This window comes from Numenius arquata, chromosome 2, assembly GCF_964106895.1.
Source record: "Numenius arquata chromosome 2, bNumArq3.hap1.1, whole genome shotgun sequence".
Classification (NCBI taxonomy): Eukaryota; Metazoa; Chordata; class Aves; order Charadriiformes; family Scolopacidae; genus Numenius; species Numenius arquata.
The window spans coordinates 8,599,443-8,615,281 of NC_133577.1; the positions used below are offsets into that span (position 1 = coordinate 8,599,443).

At 40.2% G+C, this 15,839-nt stretch overlaps 2 protein-coding genes across 7 annotated transcripts in view; one reads left to right on the top strand and one right to left on the bottom strand.

Annotated features, from left to right (window-relative positions):
• The window catches only part of EZR (ezrin), a 36,907-nt gene extending 36,236 nt beyond the window's left edge, over positions 1-671 (top strand). For all 4 annotated transcript variants that reach the window (XM_074168747.1, XM_074168745.1, XM_074168748.1 and 1 more), the window contains one exon: positions 199-671. In XM_074168747.1, coding sequence (XP_074024848.1) covers positions 199-363 — 165 coding nt within the window. In that variant the 3' untranslated portion in view covers positions 364-671. The remainder of the gene's footprint in view (positions 1-198) is intronic.
• Positions 1-15,839, bottom strand: part of SYTL3 (synaptotagmin like 3) — a 39,053-nt gene that overhangs the window by 4,036 nt on the left and 19,178 nt on the right. Inside the window, exons 8-15 of one of the 3 annotated variants that reach the window (XM_074168743.1) lie at positions 14,316-14,459; positions 11,389-11,567; positions 9,182-9,284; positions 6,968-7,138; positions 6,654-6,753; positions 5,310-5,418; positions 4,199-4,404; positions 2,828-2,939 (exon numbers count right to left, since the gene is read on the bottom strand). In XM_074168743.1, coding sequence (XP_074024844.1) covers positions 2,828-2,939; positions 4,199-4,404; positions 5,310-5,418; positions 6,654-6,753; positions 6,968-7,138; positions 9,182-9,284; positions 11,389-11,567; positions 14,316-14,459 — 1,124 coding nt within the window. Of the gene's footprint in view, positions 1-1,473; positions 2,940-4,198; positions 4,405-5,309; positions 5,453-6,651; positions 6,754-6,967; positions 7,139-9,181; positions 9,285-11,388; positions 11,568-14,315; positions 14,460-15,839 lie in introns of those variants that run through there. The other 2 variants (XM_074168744.1, XM_074168742.1) reach the window with 2 other exon arrangements.

Below are 15,839 nucleotides of genomic sequence, written 5' to 3' on the forward strand. Positions count from 1 at the left end.
GTATACAAAGATCATTCCCATTGCTCAGGCTTTGAGATTCCCTACATGATCCATAGTGTTTATGGAAAGCATAGGTTGTATCCGTGTCACTGATCTGTCCAGTCATCTGACAACTGTCAGTTCTCCCCAAAGAACACTACTGTCAGGAGCTGAAAGCTTCTCCTGTGTAATCTGTATTTAATGTTCTTTCCATTGCAGGCGCTGACAGATGAGCTGGCCCAGGCTAGAGATGAAAATAAGAGGACCCACAACGACATTATCCACTCGGAGAACATGCGACAGGGACGTGACAAGTACAAGACGCTGCGGCAGATCCGGCAAGGCAACACCAAGCAGAGAATTGACGAGTTCGAGGCGATGTAAAGATGCTTATAACAAGAAGGCAGGACTGTGGGAAAGGCAGATCTTGATGCTGTGTTCTTGTTTTGGGGTTTTATTTTTGTTGTGTGTTTGGTTTTTTTGTTGTTTTCGGTTTTTTTTTCTCCCCTGAGGAGGGGTCACTGTATGACATCTAACAAATGTTCTCCAAACCCAGAGGTGTTTGAATCTTCCTTTTATTCCTTCTGTTAAATTTGGTATAGTTAAAAACCACATCGTACCACTGATCCTGGTAACTTGCTCATGCCTTTGCTTAGTGCCAAAAGGCCTTATGTCACATCTCTCTTTTAAGCAAAAAAAAAAAAAAAAAAAAAAAGAAAAAATTTAATAGGCCGTGCTTCTAGTTGAAGATACGTGTCCTGCGCGGGTGCTGGATTCAGCTTGGTCTAAAAATAAGCAACTGTGGGTGAATTTTGTGCCATAAGTCTTCATGTTATTAGTTACAAATCCAACAGTCGAAAAGACAGGTTGCAGAACTTGAGATCTGCAAGTACCTGTATGTGTGTGTGCACGTGTGTGCACGTGTGTTTTTACACCATTTTTTTGTCTTGCTGCCCCCTTCCCCCACCCCCCCCAAAAGAACTGACAACACCTCAGAACTATTTTGTGTAGAAATTAGGCTATTTCTGGTTGCTGTTCTCCAGTGGGGAAATCCTGCAGTGATGGCTCAGCAGTGTGGCACAGGGACACCCACGCCCTCCTCGCGTAACAGCTAGGCAAATACTGTTGGAATCTAATACACTACTGTGTGTGCATTCCAGCTTCACTCCTGATCAGTTATAGTGTAGTATTTATATATATATATATATATATATAAAAAAAACCCAAGCAATACGTGAATTGCAGTACTAGTTTAAAGGAAAATAGTTTTGCTCTGTATATTTTGTTACTTTTCAGATTTAATAAGACTCACATCTGTAAAAATGCCTGAACGACTGTAGTCTGATACAGTGCAGCTGATTATTTGCTATAAAGCATTATTTGTAAAGATCATTTTTTTACTTAATGAAAATTGTTATATGTACACATGATCCAATATATACAATTTTACTGCACCTATTTTTCTAACAAATTTTCTAATTTTTTTAAATGTTTGATTTAAAGTTTCAGACTCCAAAGATGAAGGGACTGCTTGTTTATATCACAGTTGTATTCTCTCTAGTAGAGAGCATTTCTGTGACCATTCCTTCCCCACTAATCTCCCCCTTTCCTTGAAAATCTGTTAGAAAGTGAGATACAGTATGTTGTCAGCTCCTCTCTTCCATTTACAACATCTATGCTGCTTTATACTTGAGTTGAATCTTGTGTGTGTTTTGTTTTTGTTTTTTTTTTTTTTATTTGCAGCAGCAAACACCTAAATAAAAGATCTGCAAAGTAACAAAGGACTTGGGAGTCCAGTGTTTCTTGTGCGGGGTGTAGTTTGTGTGGGGAGCTACTGCTCTTACAGTTCCTGAGCTTAGCGTATGAATCCCTGTGTCTTTAAAGTCCTTAAAGGCCACGTGTACCTGGAAAGGAAGAAAGGAGAATACTTGCTGTAATGATGAGGTGACCATCTTCAGTCCTGGGGCAGAGGTACGCAGCAGCTCTAGGGACAGTTGTACATGTGGAGTATCTGTTGACTGTAACACTACAGCTCACACAAACTGAACCAACACAGTAGTCGGGCCTTAAGCTTGCCTTTCCACTGGTTCACATGAATAAATGATAAGCTTAGCTAAACTCCTGTCCTCTGCTGTGTGCCATATGGATCAGGCTTGTTAATGCTTTCTTACAGCAGCAGCTGATAAGAACAAGGAACTTCCTACAGCCTCACTTCCTCTACTCGCTGTTGTCCCATACTCCTACCTGGTTTTAAGCACCACGATACAGCACACATTTGGAAGGCACGTGGCCACAGGCCAGAGCTTTTAAGGGTCACGTGGCACAGCAGGGGATTCTGAAGAACAGAGATGTCAGCATCACCCATCTGCAGCAAGCAGTTAAAGATAAGCTAGTTGTACATTCTCTCTGAACATACATAAAACATCAGGATCAGGGTGAAAGCATATAACTCCCTTAAGTTATCTCGCTAAGAAGTATTCCTATCTATGATTAAATTAAATAATTACAGTTCTGCCACACCTAGAAATGGAGACCTGCATGTTATCTGGCTACTGTTGCCTTGTCAGCATAATGCATTTCAAACTGCGTTTGTCATTCCTGAAGAAACAATACTAACCTTGGACTGCAGCTAGAGACACAGATAACAAAAACAACTTCTGGAGAAATAAAACCTTCAGAACATCACACGCTTTCAAATACATAACTCTGTTCCCCAAAAGCTGGAGTAGGTACCATTGCGGTGTGCCTTTCCCCAGACCCAAAAAGTACATGCCACTTGAATTCAAAATGTCACACACGAGGAAGGAGAAGTTGCTGTGTGGTAATCCCTCACGATTTGAAGTTTTCCTTATTTGAATGCAGGACAAGTGTAAAGTCCATCCAGGTGTTTGGGCTGCAGAGCACTTCCTGCCATTGGAGCACTGCCTGAGAAGCGAGGTCTGCGCAGCTAAACGATTCCCCTGCAAGAAAGCAAAAAGAAAGGTCACAGGGTTACTTTTCGCTTGCCCAACTTGTGGCCCAGTCGCCTACATAACAACCAACCCACTTCCCCAGCAATTTCAGCTGTTCCGTACCTCCTAAAGCATTAATTACAATAAACTGTAGTTGTATTTTTGAAGCGTTATTTACACCCTGTTAAAGTGGGCTCGCTCTTCCTCAGCTTGCAGCGAAGAACAAGTTTTTGGTTGTCTGACTTCAAAGCAGAGGAGCAAGTGTGTGTACTACACATAGCAGAATGGCACAACGCCTCCTGCTTCACTTCGGCTCCAGTGACTTTAATGCATTACTAGGCTTAGGGCTTGGATAGTCTTCTTCGCTTGGCACCAGGTAGTTCCTGCTCCAGCAGAAAGGCAAATGTTGGGTAGGACAATCAAAAGAAGGAAACCTCATGGGAAAGCCTGCACAGCACTGACTTATTACTCCTCCTCCTCCTCTACAGTGCATGTTGATGCCATAATGGAGTGACAGCGCCTCAATCTTTTTGAGCCTTTCATCTCAAATACTGAAACCAAAGCACTTATTCTCTGGGAAGACACGGGTGAGCGACTCCATTGGGCCATCTTCAAGTGGCAATGCTTCCCTGCTTGACTACCAGTTAAATAGAGCCTATTCAGTGAGCAGAGGGTTTCTTATCCTTGAGAAAGAAGGCTTGCTCTTACGGTAGAACAGAGCCCGAAACACAGATGTGCACGTGGCCTTTCTGCACAATTTTTACTTTCTGTACCTCCCATTAATTGTATTGATTTGTGGATGTAAATAACAAGCACATATATAAGCAATGTCACCGTCTACTAGATCATTAGTTCTTGTGCTTCCTTTTGATGAGACAGTAGTTCAAAGTAGCCAGTTCTTAGAAAAACAGCTCAAGGAACAAGCCTCAAAAAAAGAAAAAAAAATAATCTCTAGATGAGTAGACTCCACCCAACTTTTCTGTGCTTGTTTTGGCATGGCTGAGCTCTGGCCCTAAAAGTTGCCACACTAACAAAAGGCTTTCCTGAAAATTCCCCCGACACCCTTGAGCTTCTGCACACCTGAACTAAAACACACGCATCGCTTCTTGCGGGATCAAAGCCCAAGATTACGAGTTTGGACAGGGGCTGTATGTGCAGGCACATGACAGCAGGTAATAAATAGTACAGCGTAAATATCATTATTTAGAACGTAAACTAAATGAACTTTTTCCCAAATTACCTTCAATTTTTAGTGATGAAGAACTTACTTGCACCAAGTTTGGCTCCTCCAAGGAACTGATCGCTTGAGCTGAAAGCTGACTGGTCCCAGACAGTCAAGTGTAGACAAGATTGCTGTAGCTGAGCTGGGGTAACACCATCAAAGACAAACAAGTGTTTCCACTGGGGACAGGCTTCTTTCTTCAGGACAGGAGACTTTTGCTTCACCTCTGCTTGGTCTGGAAGGATAAGACAACTTCCCCAAAACAAGGAAAGTTCAGCAAAGTTAGTGACTTCTCAACCAGAAAAACAGAACATTTGCAATAATCAACCAGGGCCCTTTGGTTTGCCTTAAATAGCAACAAAGTTCAGCTAAAGTGCAAGGCAGACCATGGTGCCAGGGTATTTATTTTGGGACTTGCTCCTTTTCCATCTGCCTTCAGTGTGGGTGCAGTGCAAGTAGGCTCTTCTGATCTGCTTTTCCTTTGCTGTCACTGACTGCTGAGGGAGTCTTTATTCCCCATTCTGTTATCCAATACTGTCTGAAACCTGCCTTTCAGTAGCCAAACTGCTTGTCCACTTCACTGAAGACAGATGCCACAACAGGTGAAATGGCTTTAAGAGATGTTTTAAGTGTACCCCAGCATCATAGTTCCAATGGCATCTGATGCCTGACAATAAGAAAGTAAAATGAGCCTACAGACAAAGCTATTCAGCGCCTTGAGGAAAAACTCAGTCCCTCCTCTTTTTAAAATGTATAGATGAAGAGGATAACAGTTTCCTTTTCAATGTATCCAAAGCTGTATTTCGCTCTGCAAAGACACAGCTGAAAATAGGAATGAAAACAGCTTCATGATTTGCACTTTTTTTTTTCCTCTCCTAATGCCTAAAAGCAGATTTTTAAACTAATGAACTCTAAATTTTAATGACATCAGTAAATTCTGGAGTTCATTCAAGACCCAAAGAGCAGGTGGGACCTCTTACTGCCCTGCTGAGTGCTGCTGTTGTCCAGACACCCAAATGTCACCATTACAAGGAAGCCTAAGAGTGGGGACAATGCCACATTCACATGCCAGACTCCTGACGAGAACATGTTAATACATACCTTTGCAGGGAATGCGTGTGACATTTTCTATTTGGAGTGTTAGGTCTCATACATACCCTTTAACGAACGAGTTGGGCATTCCAGCAGATCTCAGCATGGGCAAGTTCTTGGCCCCAGAGACCATAACCTGAAGCTGGCAGTTAGGAGGTCCTTGGTCTTTTTTTCCTGAAATGGGAGCATTTATCACATTAAATAACCAGTTAGTCCCACTGCTAGCCTAAGATGCTGCTATAACTAAGTAGGAAAATGACTAAGCAGTGCTACTGCGATAAGGACTCCTAGTGCTTTATTAGGATCATTTGAAAGACTTTTAAGCTGCTTGTACAGTGTATGATTCACACACCAAAAAAAAAAAAGCAAGCAATGAGGAGCAGGTTGCTTTGAGATTCCTGTTCCAAGCACAGAGCTTTGTGAAAAGTAAACACAGGGCAGTACCCACAGGAGTGTTTCTCTGAAACAAAGCCAGAAGCAGGAGAAACAGCCAAACCCAGAGTGTGATACCGCTCCTGTTACAGAGCGGAGACCCAGTACACAGGCGTGCACAGGGAGGAAAAATAGAAGAAAGCAAGCTGGCAACTTTGGAGTCATCTGGAAAAGAAAAGGGAACAAAATTAACGTTAACAGCTCATTAGATCTTTCTCCTGGTCTCTAATTGTTGCTATGATCCTGAACACAGACAGAGGTCCTAGAGCTCTGAACGCCTGCACACCTCACTACAATCCAGGGAGTTAAGGAAAGAGAGGGTGTCCTATCCCTGCCCTCCCCAAGTGTTTATTTCATTCCATTTGCTCAGACACACACTACAGCAATGCTTCACGTACCTCAAGTCTTGCATTACCAAAAACCAAATCCTGACTGTACATTTTGAACCTTCTTCCAAACGAAACAACCTCTCTAAAAATGGTGTTGGGGGATATGATATAGGGAAGAACTTTGTAGTGTAGGGTAGATGGTTGGACTCGATGATCCCAAGGGTCTCTTCCAACCTGGATGATTCGATGATTCTATGATTCTAAGCCAAGGGTGCTGGTATGGTAACCTTGTAGCCTTTTCCCTCAATTGGCAGTCTCTGCCTTGGGCTGTAAAACCGCTGCATCACCTCCAGAGTAAGGTCTACTGGCCACATCAGGAGAGGCACAAGCTGTCCAGACAAACAGCCGGATGCATCATACTGCTGCCATTATAATGGGCAGCTTTTGTTGGCATTAAAAAGAAGAAAAAGATGAAGTTGCCAAATGTTCAGATTTTAATTAATTTAAAATATAATACACCACACACCACCGTTTGCAGTAGCTGTTATTAATGTCATAGAGGAATATTATATGGACACATCGTCAGCCCTTCATTGATCTCAATTCTTTTCTAGCCAAGGGATTCAAGTACATGGAAATGTTTTATACCTTCAAACTGGAAATTTTTATACTGGGCTGGTACTGACAGTCTCGCAGACACGAGGAGTTCGCCGCTGTACTGGATAAGATCATCCTCAGGCTTTTCAAGCTTAAGAAAGGGACATATAGAAATCCGCATTACTGCAATCATTCTATTCCACATCATTCTCACAGTTTATGTTTCCAACACATCTTGCTAATGGACTGGATTGACAGCATTTTTAGCATTTTTCCCCTCAGTGACTTCAGAAGGGTGATCCTTTTCATAGATTTCACTGCATCCCACTCTCGAGATACAAGTAAGCACAAAAACTAAGAATCACCTTGGGTCTGAGCTGGTACCAGTTGAACAACTGCATTGAGTTATCTTCGAAATCCCATGCTGCCAGCGGGATCACCACTTCCCCCAAAAACACCCTGTATTTGAGCGCTCCTGCGTGCCACACTGATATCTGAAGCTGCCGGCTTCCCAGCTGTGAGTAGTCGATCTTGTACTGGAAAGACAAACAGCATTTACAAAACGACACACAGGACGAACGCAGGCCCAGGCTCATAACCTGCTCAGAGGAAGCCCAGCTTCATGGCTGAAGGCATTCGGATGCAGACAGAACCATGTTGCCTGAATGTGCTTTGGAATTTGCATATTACCCCACTACTTAAATGCTAAATAATGCTCACCCAAATATGAAACAACATTCCAGGAATACCTTGGCCTGCCTTGCTAAAGATTTAGATTATTGACTCAGATCTTTAAATAATTCTTGACCATTTTTTCTGGGTTGGTTTGGTTGGGTTTTTTTTGTTGTTGTTTCATTTTTCTTTTAATATTTGTGGTTTACAGCCCCAGCAGAATTTGTCTGCTCTGAAGGTCAGTTCAAGATTAAGACACTGATCTACTCACTGCACTCACTAGGGGCAAGGAAGTAATTTAGCTGACCACTAATTAAAGCCCTGATCCACTCCTGAAACATAGTTAGAGGCCTTTGAGACATTCTTGGGTATCTAATATACACACACGAGACTGGCAAATGTGATACCCAGCCTACAGGTGACCTCCACCCACCTGGACTGAAAAATGAAGGCGATGGCATGGACGATGGCATTGCTACCCACATTTAGGCTGCTGAATCACAAGCTGGGTGTAGGCTTTAGGGCAAATCACCCCTAGTGATTCTCAAGGGCACGTACACACCTTTCACACATGCAGCTACCTAAAGGCAGATGCCTTAATTTGCAGCTGAATCCCACTGAGTTGGATCTCAGTGTCATGATGTAGTTTACCTGCACCAGGCACTATGGTTTTTTGACAATTTCTGCTACTCTGGATGAACTAATAATTAAACTAATTAAAAAGATTTCTAACTAAATTACCTTTAGTGCTCATGCAGCCAACTCAAGTATGGCTCTCACTCTCCCTGTACCAGTTCTGCATGGCTCTGGCATTAAAAAGGGACTATAAAATTAGGACCAGTTATTCCAGCTTCAGGCTCTTTTTTCTCCCAACTGAAACCTTACATACAGCCTTTGGGATAGATGAGAATTACACACATTACATAAATCTTTTGTTGTTATTGAATTTGACAATGGTCTTCTCAAACATTTTTGCCTGTTTTACTTGCTTCTTGATGTTGTATACACCAAGAGATGAGGGTAACACTGAAACTTCTCTGTAGTTGAAGGAGCAACAATATAAGTTCATCCCTCCATTAACTTTGTTTCATATCTTTTCCAACACAACACATGACTGAAGAGCTCATTACCTTCTGTGCTGCTGCAGCTTGCTGATGCACACAAAAAGACGGGTTTGTAGTGATTTGAGTACAAAATCGGAGCTGGGAACAACCAAACTAATCCAACCTCTCCCAGCTGACAGTACTCAGCTTCAGCTTCACCTTTCATTAAGTGTCTGTGAAGTGAGAATAATGGCTCCTATTTTCTACACACCGATCTTACAGGCATGCAAGAAGTAATATTGCAAGGCATTAAGGAATTAAAATCATAACTACAGTTCTCTGGTGGGTTTATATAATGTTTGAAATTAGACACTACAAAGACATTGCCTGGCATCAGTTGCATGGGGAAAAGGAAGCAGACGATGTTTTAGAGGTGGTGGAATTCATTTAGCATTCAGCTGACTGCAGAGAGACACTCCCAGGTGGCACCAACAAAAGCGGTATCAGTTGAAAGAGATACTTGTGTAAAACACTAACTGCTCTGCAATACACCCATTCCTGAGTGCACAAAAAAAAGGTGTCTATGGAAGACACTTTGCTTTTGCCACAGGGTAACTCAGAACAACACTGGAATTCATTAAAAGGGTTTTCATGGACTAAGGCAGACTTTTCTGCTGGTTTGCAATTTACTATTGTAACTCCAAAAGCATTTTCTCTTACTTGGACTGAAAAACATAATTTTTTAAATTATTGTTGCCAGTGACTCATGGTTTTGTCCCATTCGGATGATTCTGAATTTGCAGGATTGTACATTGCAAAAGGAGGCATTACCATGGAAAAATGACACACAATTGAACATGGTACCTTCAAAGATTCATCGAATTCCGGATCCACGGTGCTCTTTTTGACAGCTGTCTTCCGCTTGCTCCGAGGAGATTTATCAGGAAGTAAATAAACCTTAACGTACCTTGTAGATAGGGAGAAGGATATATAGAAAGTGATGTGGAAAGAGAGAGGAGAACCAAACTAAGAAGAAAAACTAATTAGATGAGAGGAGTTTTTCCTAAATTCTTAAACAATTTTATTGACTTTGTAATTTTCCTAGCAATAGAATGGAAAATTGTAGTTTATATACTTTCTCAATAAAAGCAGACAGACTAAGGATCTCTATAAGGATTGCTGTATATCACTCAGCTAATGTGTCTCAATTCTATTCTAACTGGGAAAGGATTAGTATCTGAATAGAAATCTTTTGTTTTCATTCTCTTGGCCTCTGATAAAACAGCCACCAAGGACGTCACCTTGTCAGTTGTCCTGACAGTTTTATGATGAAAACAAACAGCATATTATCTGCTCGAAGGAAAAAAATACCAACTCACTCAACTTCAGGATCATTGCTGCTTGTTCACGAAGAAAATACCTCATCTTTACAACACAAAGTACCACATAGCAAAAAAAGGTCTAATCATACAAATAATACATAATAATTCATAACCTTTACAAATTCTAATTTGTAGCCACTAGAGTGAAAATGGGAGAATGCCTAAAGTGCTCAAAATTGCCCTAACATTGAGTCAAAGAAAACCAGTAAAAAAATAAATTCTAGAAGCTGAGTTGGATCAAGCACCAATGACTCCTACCCACAGTTTCTCATGTGTAGGTCACATGAACATTAATACTTAAATATTCCCCTTAATATAAGTTCAGTGGGCTGTATTTGTCTTGTGGCTTCAGAACTAAAGAGTATTAGCAATAGAGATTGTTGGCTCGCAGCTTGGCAGGGAAAGGAGTGATTGTTAACATAATACTAAATATTTTCAAACAGTATTTGTTGTATTTATTTCAGATATCATGATTTAAACCAGTTTTAAAACAGCCTCTTGATTAACTTTCTGGGTAAATAAAGTCAGCTGTATCTTATATCACCAGTGCAGAACTTAAACACCTTCCCTATTCTTTCCAAACTTATTCATAGGTAAAACTACCTTTTTAAAATATTCAGGTACTAGAAATTTTAGCTTCTTACTCAATTCAATTAAAAACTAGCCTGTCAGACCTCAGACCAGTCACCAAGCTAAATAATTCAACAGGTTTTAAAAAGCAGTTAAAAGTCTGCTTTTCAGCAAGCATGTTAAGTGAGTACACTGACTGTACTCCTTCTGTTGGCTTGGAAACCAACAGAAATATATAAATATATATCAATAAGGAACATAATATTCACGACACAACACTTCCCACATTGCCTTTCAGGCTTCCTGCACCTGTTTGCCTGGCTTAATTACCAGGACTTAAAGAACCTTGACCCACTTGCGAAGTGCTCTCAAACTGCCCTGTTTCATGAGCTGCTGCTCCAGCAAGGCTCCTGCCATCACCAAGCTCCTCTCTATGCACATCCTCTGCAAGATGCACAAAAGCCATATTCCTTCTGGGTGATGGTGACCCCAACTCCACAATGCCAATGTGGTCACTCCAGTGCTCAAATGTGGCGTGACAGCAGGGGCAACATGGTCAGAGAGGATTGTTTAGTAATAAATGGACAAATCACCAAGGCTTAACTACCCAACCAAACCTTTCTAAGGCATATTTTATCCACAGAAATAGGTACTTTTTCCTCTTAAAATAATACATAATTATTAAACAGCTTTAGATTTTAAAATGTATTGCAGTATCTGAAATTTCTGTTCTTATTACAGAAGATGGAAGCACAGCAGTGACCCACAGTGAGTCAGTAGGTGAATTAGGAGCACAACATCTCATGTTTTAGCCACTTACGTATTAATTTCGCAGACACAACTTAAGAGATAAAACCCGAATTCTCGAGATCCAGAAGTGCTCATGAACAACACAGATACCCATCTCCCGGGCCACAGGCAGGGAAAGAGACAGTTACTAGCAGAAAATGGTCAGAATGGAATAAGCGCTGGTATGAAACCTATTTGTCTTGCAGTGTTTATATGTAAGAAGGGCTGGTATAAATTTTGGATGTTCTGAAGGTGCTAATACGGCATACCATCATATATCAATCATAAGTATCTTAAAACCAGAATATTTCTTTCTCCTTCTCTACTTACGGGTTACACTTTTTCTTCTTCTCTTCTCCGTAAGCCAGGTTCTTGCATCCCTTGATGCAAATTTCTAAGATGCAAGCTTTGAAGATGTATCTTATCGCAAACTCTATTTCTCCCGTGATGTTCGCCTTGCCAAAATTGCCAGACTCAGTGCAAGTGCTGTTAAGGCTATACAAACTCCCCTAAGAAAAGACAAATGTTTGGGAAAAGTAGCTTCATATCAAACAGGACAAAACATTTATTTCCTTTAAAGCTCAGTATCTTTACAGACATGACTGTAGAGCTACTGCAAATCATGGAGATTTAAGGTAAACTGTATATATCATTCTGTTGCTTCCATAACAGCCCTGAAAATTAAGACTGTAATTGCAGTTCTACTGCTTTGCCTTTTTCTCTTCAGTAAGCTCTCTAGGCTAAGAAAATGCTTTTTTAGGTAACTTTGAGGTCTAGAAATTTTCTCCGAATAAAACTGCTATATGGCTCCCCACAATAAAACGGGATAAGTTTCTAAAAGGAAGAGTGAAAAAAACTCTGAAATCTAAGAACAAAGAGATACAAAACATCAAACTAGACTGCATTTACTACATAGCTCATAGCAGGGTACGCTGCCGAGGTGTTAGGTTCTATCATGTATTAAAGGAAACAAAAGTGGCCTGGCACAGCCAGTAAATATTCTACAAGATTCCCCAATTCCATATAAAAATGACACACTCCATACTGCAGCAGACTGTTCAGGAAAGATTAAAATACAAAGACATCCAGTTGTCATACGCTGGTGCATAAAGAAGATGTTTCTTAGCTCACCTCAGCCATTTTGTTGCCCTCGCATCTCCCTTTGCCTACAGGACATATATAAACAATATTTGTGTCCAGCACTTACAGAGGCCATGAAACTGCAACGAAGGAAGAGACTCTAATCCTTTCCGTGGCCCAGCACAGACATATAATTTTACTGTGCTATCTAGCCTTCACGGTAACAAATTATCAACTCAATCAAAATGGTTTGGTCGCCATTTATTTAGAATGATACTCTTTAAGGTGAGCCCTAGAATCTTAAAGACACAATTGTTGCTGTGATTAATCTCACAGCAACATTGTCCTAGATTGCTCAGGAATCTGTGTTAGATCACTCCTCCCTCTGAAAATCAACACCACCAGCCCATGCAGGACTGGTTAACCAAGGAGTTCTGCATTGCACAACCCAGCAGCTGAGAGTGCAGAGTAGTGTTTATAAGATAATATCTCTCTTCCATGCAGATGCTCTTCTTTGTTCACGCAGTTTGCTAAATACTCGTTTTAAAATTCACACCAACAGCTTAATTAGATTCAAGAATCTATCTCCTCTATCTTGTAAGCTCTAAATAACATACAAACTTGACAAAAGAAGGGTTAGGTGCTTATTGAGGAAGTGACAAGAAGTGTTAGGACTGTTTTGACCTGATGTTTGTTGCAAGTAATCTTCTCCCTCCAGGAGAGGTGTTATCAGTGTAATCAATCTCCCCTGCAGCTTTGTTCAGCTCTGCTCTTTCACTCTCTGACATATCTTTATTCATCTGACCAGAAAACGCTTATTTTCCACCAAAATCCTTCACGGCAAAGGAATGCAAATAATTTTTGTCTTAGCTCGTATGTCCTATAAAAAGTTCTGTAGAAGCCCCTAATATTTATTCCACCAAACCTCTTAATTATTTAGAGAGGCTGGAGAGGTGTTCTGATTAATGATGTTCGGACTAAGTATCACCAGGTATGTCTCCCACCTGATCAGGAGCCACATACATTCAATGCAGAAATCACTTATCCTTTTGGTGCAGCGAAGAGGGATTTAGCAATGACTTCACCTGTTGCACTCCTGGTGGCATGACTGGAAGCAATGCCATCTGATATTTTGGGAAGATACATTTTCATGGAGCAGTAATCAACATCCAACACTTACCCATAAAGGGAAGTTTAATGGATGTTGACCTTCCCCTTTACAAGACAGTAGAAAATACTTCACTTTTAAGCCTGGGCTGTCTATAGCCCTGTTCAAACAGTTGTCATTAGAATCACAAATATCATCCAAAACTGTTATCCATTTGTCAGTTTAACACCTTGGACTCCACAGTGCAGTAAACAGAGAGCGGGAAGGTCCTTGTGTGTGTTTTTATTACTCTGCAAAGTGAACAGGCTGGTTTAATTTTGATTCCCTAAAAGTCATTTTAGTTCCCTCCTTTACAATATCAGTCATGGATTCTTTGGATACTTCACCCTGCTTAACGTCATCACTAATGCATAGAAATTAGCTTCCGCAGTTAATCATAGAGACTTTAAAGCATGTCCTGAATTCATTTATATGTGGCTGCCTTCTCTCTCATTTGCAGTATTCAAAATGTCATCCATCAGAGGATGATTCAATGCCATCCCCAAACCCCGTGAACTGCTCCCCTGGCTTCCATCACTGTCAGCTTCCTCTTCAGTCACTGACATTGTGACATTTGAATTTCCACTGACATTTCCATTACCACAGTTCTTGCAGAATAACAAAACCCCTCAGATAAATGAAGTTTTAAGAGAAGAAGTTAGCTACTAGGTTAGAAAGAACCGTGCTCACGATACCAACCCTAATATAAAATGGGAAGAATGTTAGTTGCATTTGCAAAATTCAGAGGAAGCTGATCTATCAATTATTCATTATTAATGGCTATATCCATCTATCAATTATCCATTATTCATTTCATTGGGCTTATGCTGTAGAAGTATTCTACTTTCACAGTATTACTGTGAGGACCGTGCCAAAGGAAGTCAGGCTTTCATCAGATACAAACTCAAGTAAAATTCTTCCTTCATTTTGTAATATAATCCAAAATACACCAACATTTTGCACAAGATCTTAGCTTTTATATCTGTCCCCATTGGGCACCCATTCTGGTGTGCTTCACACATCAACTTACATGTTTTCTGCCATCACAGAAAACTGTGTCACTTGTGGGACTGGTTGTTATGTCTTCTTCCTCCTTGCAATTCCTTTTGGTCAGAATGTCACTGTCATTATGAGCGCCAGTGATGAGATGTTGAAGGCTCGGTGTACTTTTCATCTGTAAGAAATTCAGCAAGTAATTTTTTTAATTTAAGAAAAAATTTCCTGATTCCTCCAGGAATGCTATCAGAAGAAAATGCAGTAAATGCAATTCACCCTGATCAGTGTCACGCAGGTGACACACTTTCTAAGACAATGTAGTAACTTAATTTAAATGTTGACTTACAACTCTGTCATCCCAGCTAGTAGTACATTCATTATATTCATAATTTTCTAAAATCAACATACCACCACCTAATCTAAGGATCACTACCACAGCAATTACTAACAACAGTCTACTAATAACACACCAAAAAGTAGCAATATACTAATAAAAGGTCTTATTAGCCTTTAACAAAACATTAATTTTGCAAGAAAAAAAAAAATCTTGCCTCCAGGAAATTAAAAAAATTAAAAAGTGTTTTGCTATATGCATGACACATGCCTAGGTCTACCCATGCCAGAATGAACATAGGTTGAAAGAGACCTGAACACAGAAACAGACTCACAAGTTCTTATTTAGCTTTGACTACAGAAAAAGTTTAAATTTCTGAGTTGTTCTTGACTTTTCTTTGACTAAGTCCATTCACCTTTCCAATCTTCCCATGAAAATCCTGCTAATTTGTGGGAAATTAAGATATATATAGTAGTAAAACTCCCTGAGATTTACCTTCAGCCAACTCTGTTACCAATAACAACAGTTAATAGAATGAAGTACCAAAAGACTAATAAATATGGCTATAAATAAGCTAAAAATAGATTTTAGCTCATTTTGGTCCACCACTGGATAATACAATCTATGAAAAGTATGTTCACTTTTCAATGGGTAGGAAAAGAGTGAGGTAAGAAATTTTACATGGTTAGGATCTAAGAAAATAAATTCTTTTTAAAAAAATGTATAACATGGATTGCCTGAATTCTAGAAAGAACATAGCGTGACAGAATCAATAAAAAGGAGAGGGAGTTACTTGCATAATAGAAACAGATAATATATATTTAACAAACCTGGGAACCCCTCCTGCACAATCAGCAGTAAGCACTAGATGAGGACAACAGAGCAGATAATATATCGAGATTACTTCTGCAAAAACCGGATGTGCAAAATCCAAACCAGTATGCTGTTATTATTGCACACAGAAGTTGTTGTGTGTAATAACTGCCCTACCTTAAGAACAGATGTAAGAATTCATTAAGTTCCCTTGCAAGAAGGTAACAGGCAGAAAATGCATTCAGAATATAGTCTCCAAAAAACCCCAAACAAAACCAAAGCATCATATTTCTCAGCAGAGAAACTGTCTTCTGCTTTATGAAAACCTGAAACACCACCAATTTCACTTGCTAACCAAAACAACCTACCACACACTGAATTTTAGCTTCTACTTGGAGCAGAAAGACTTCC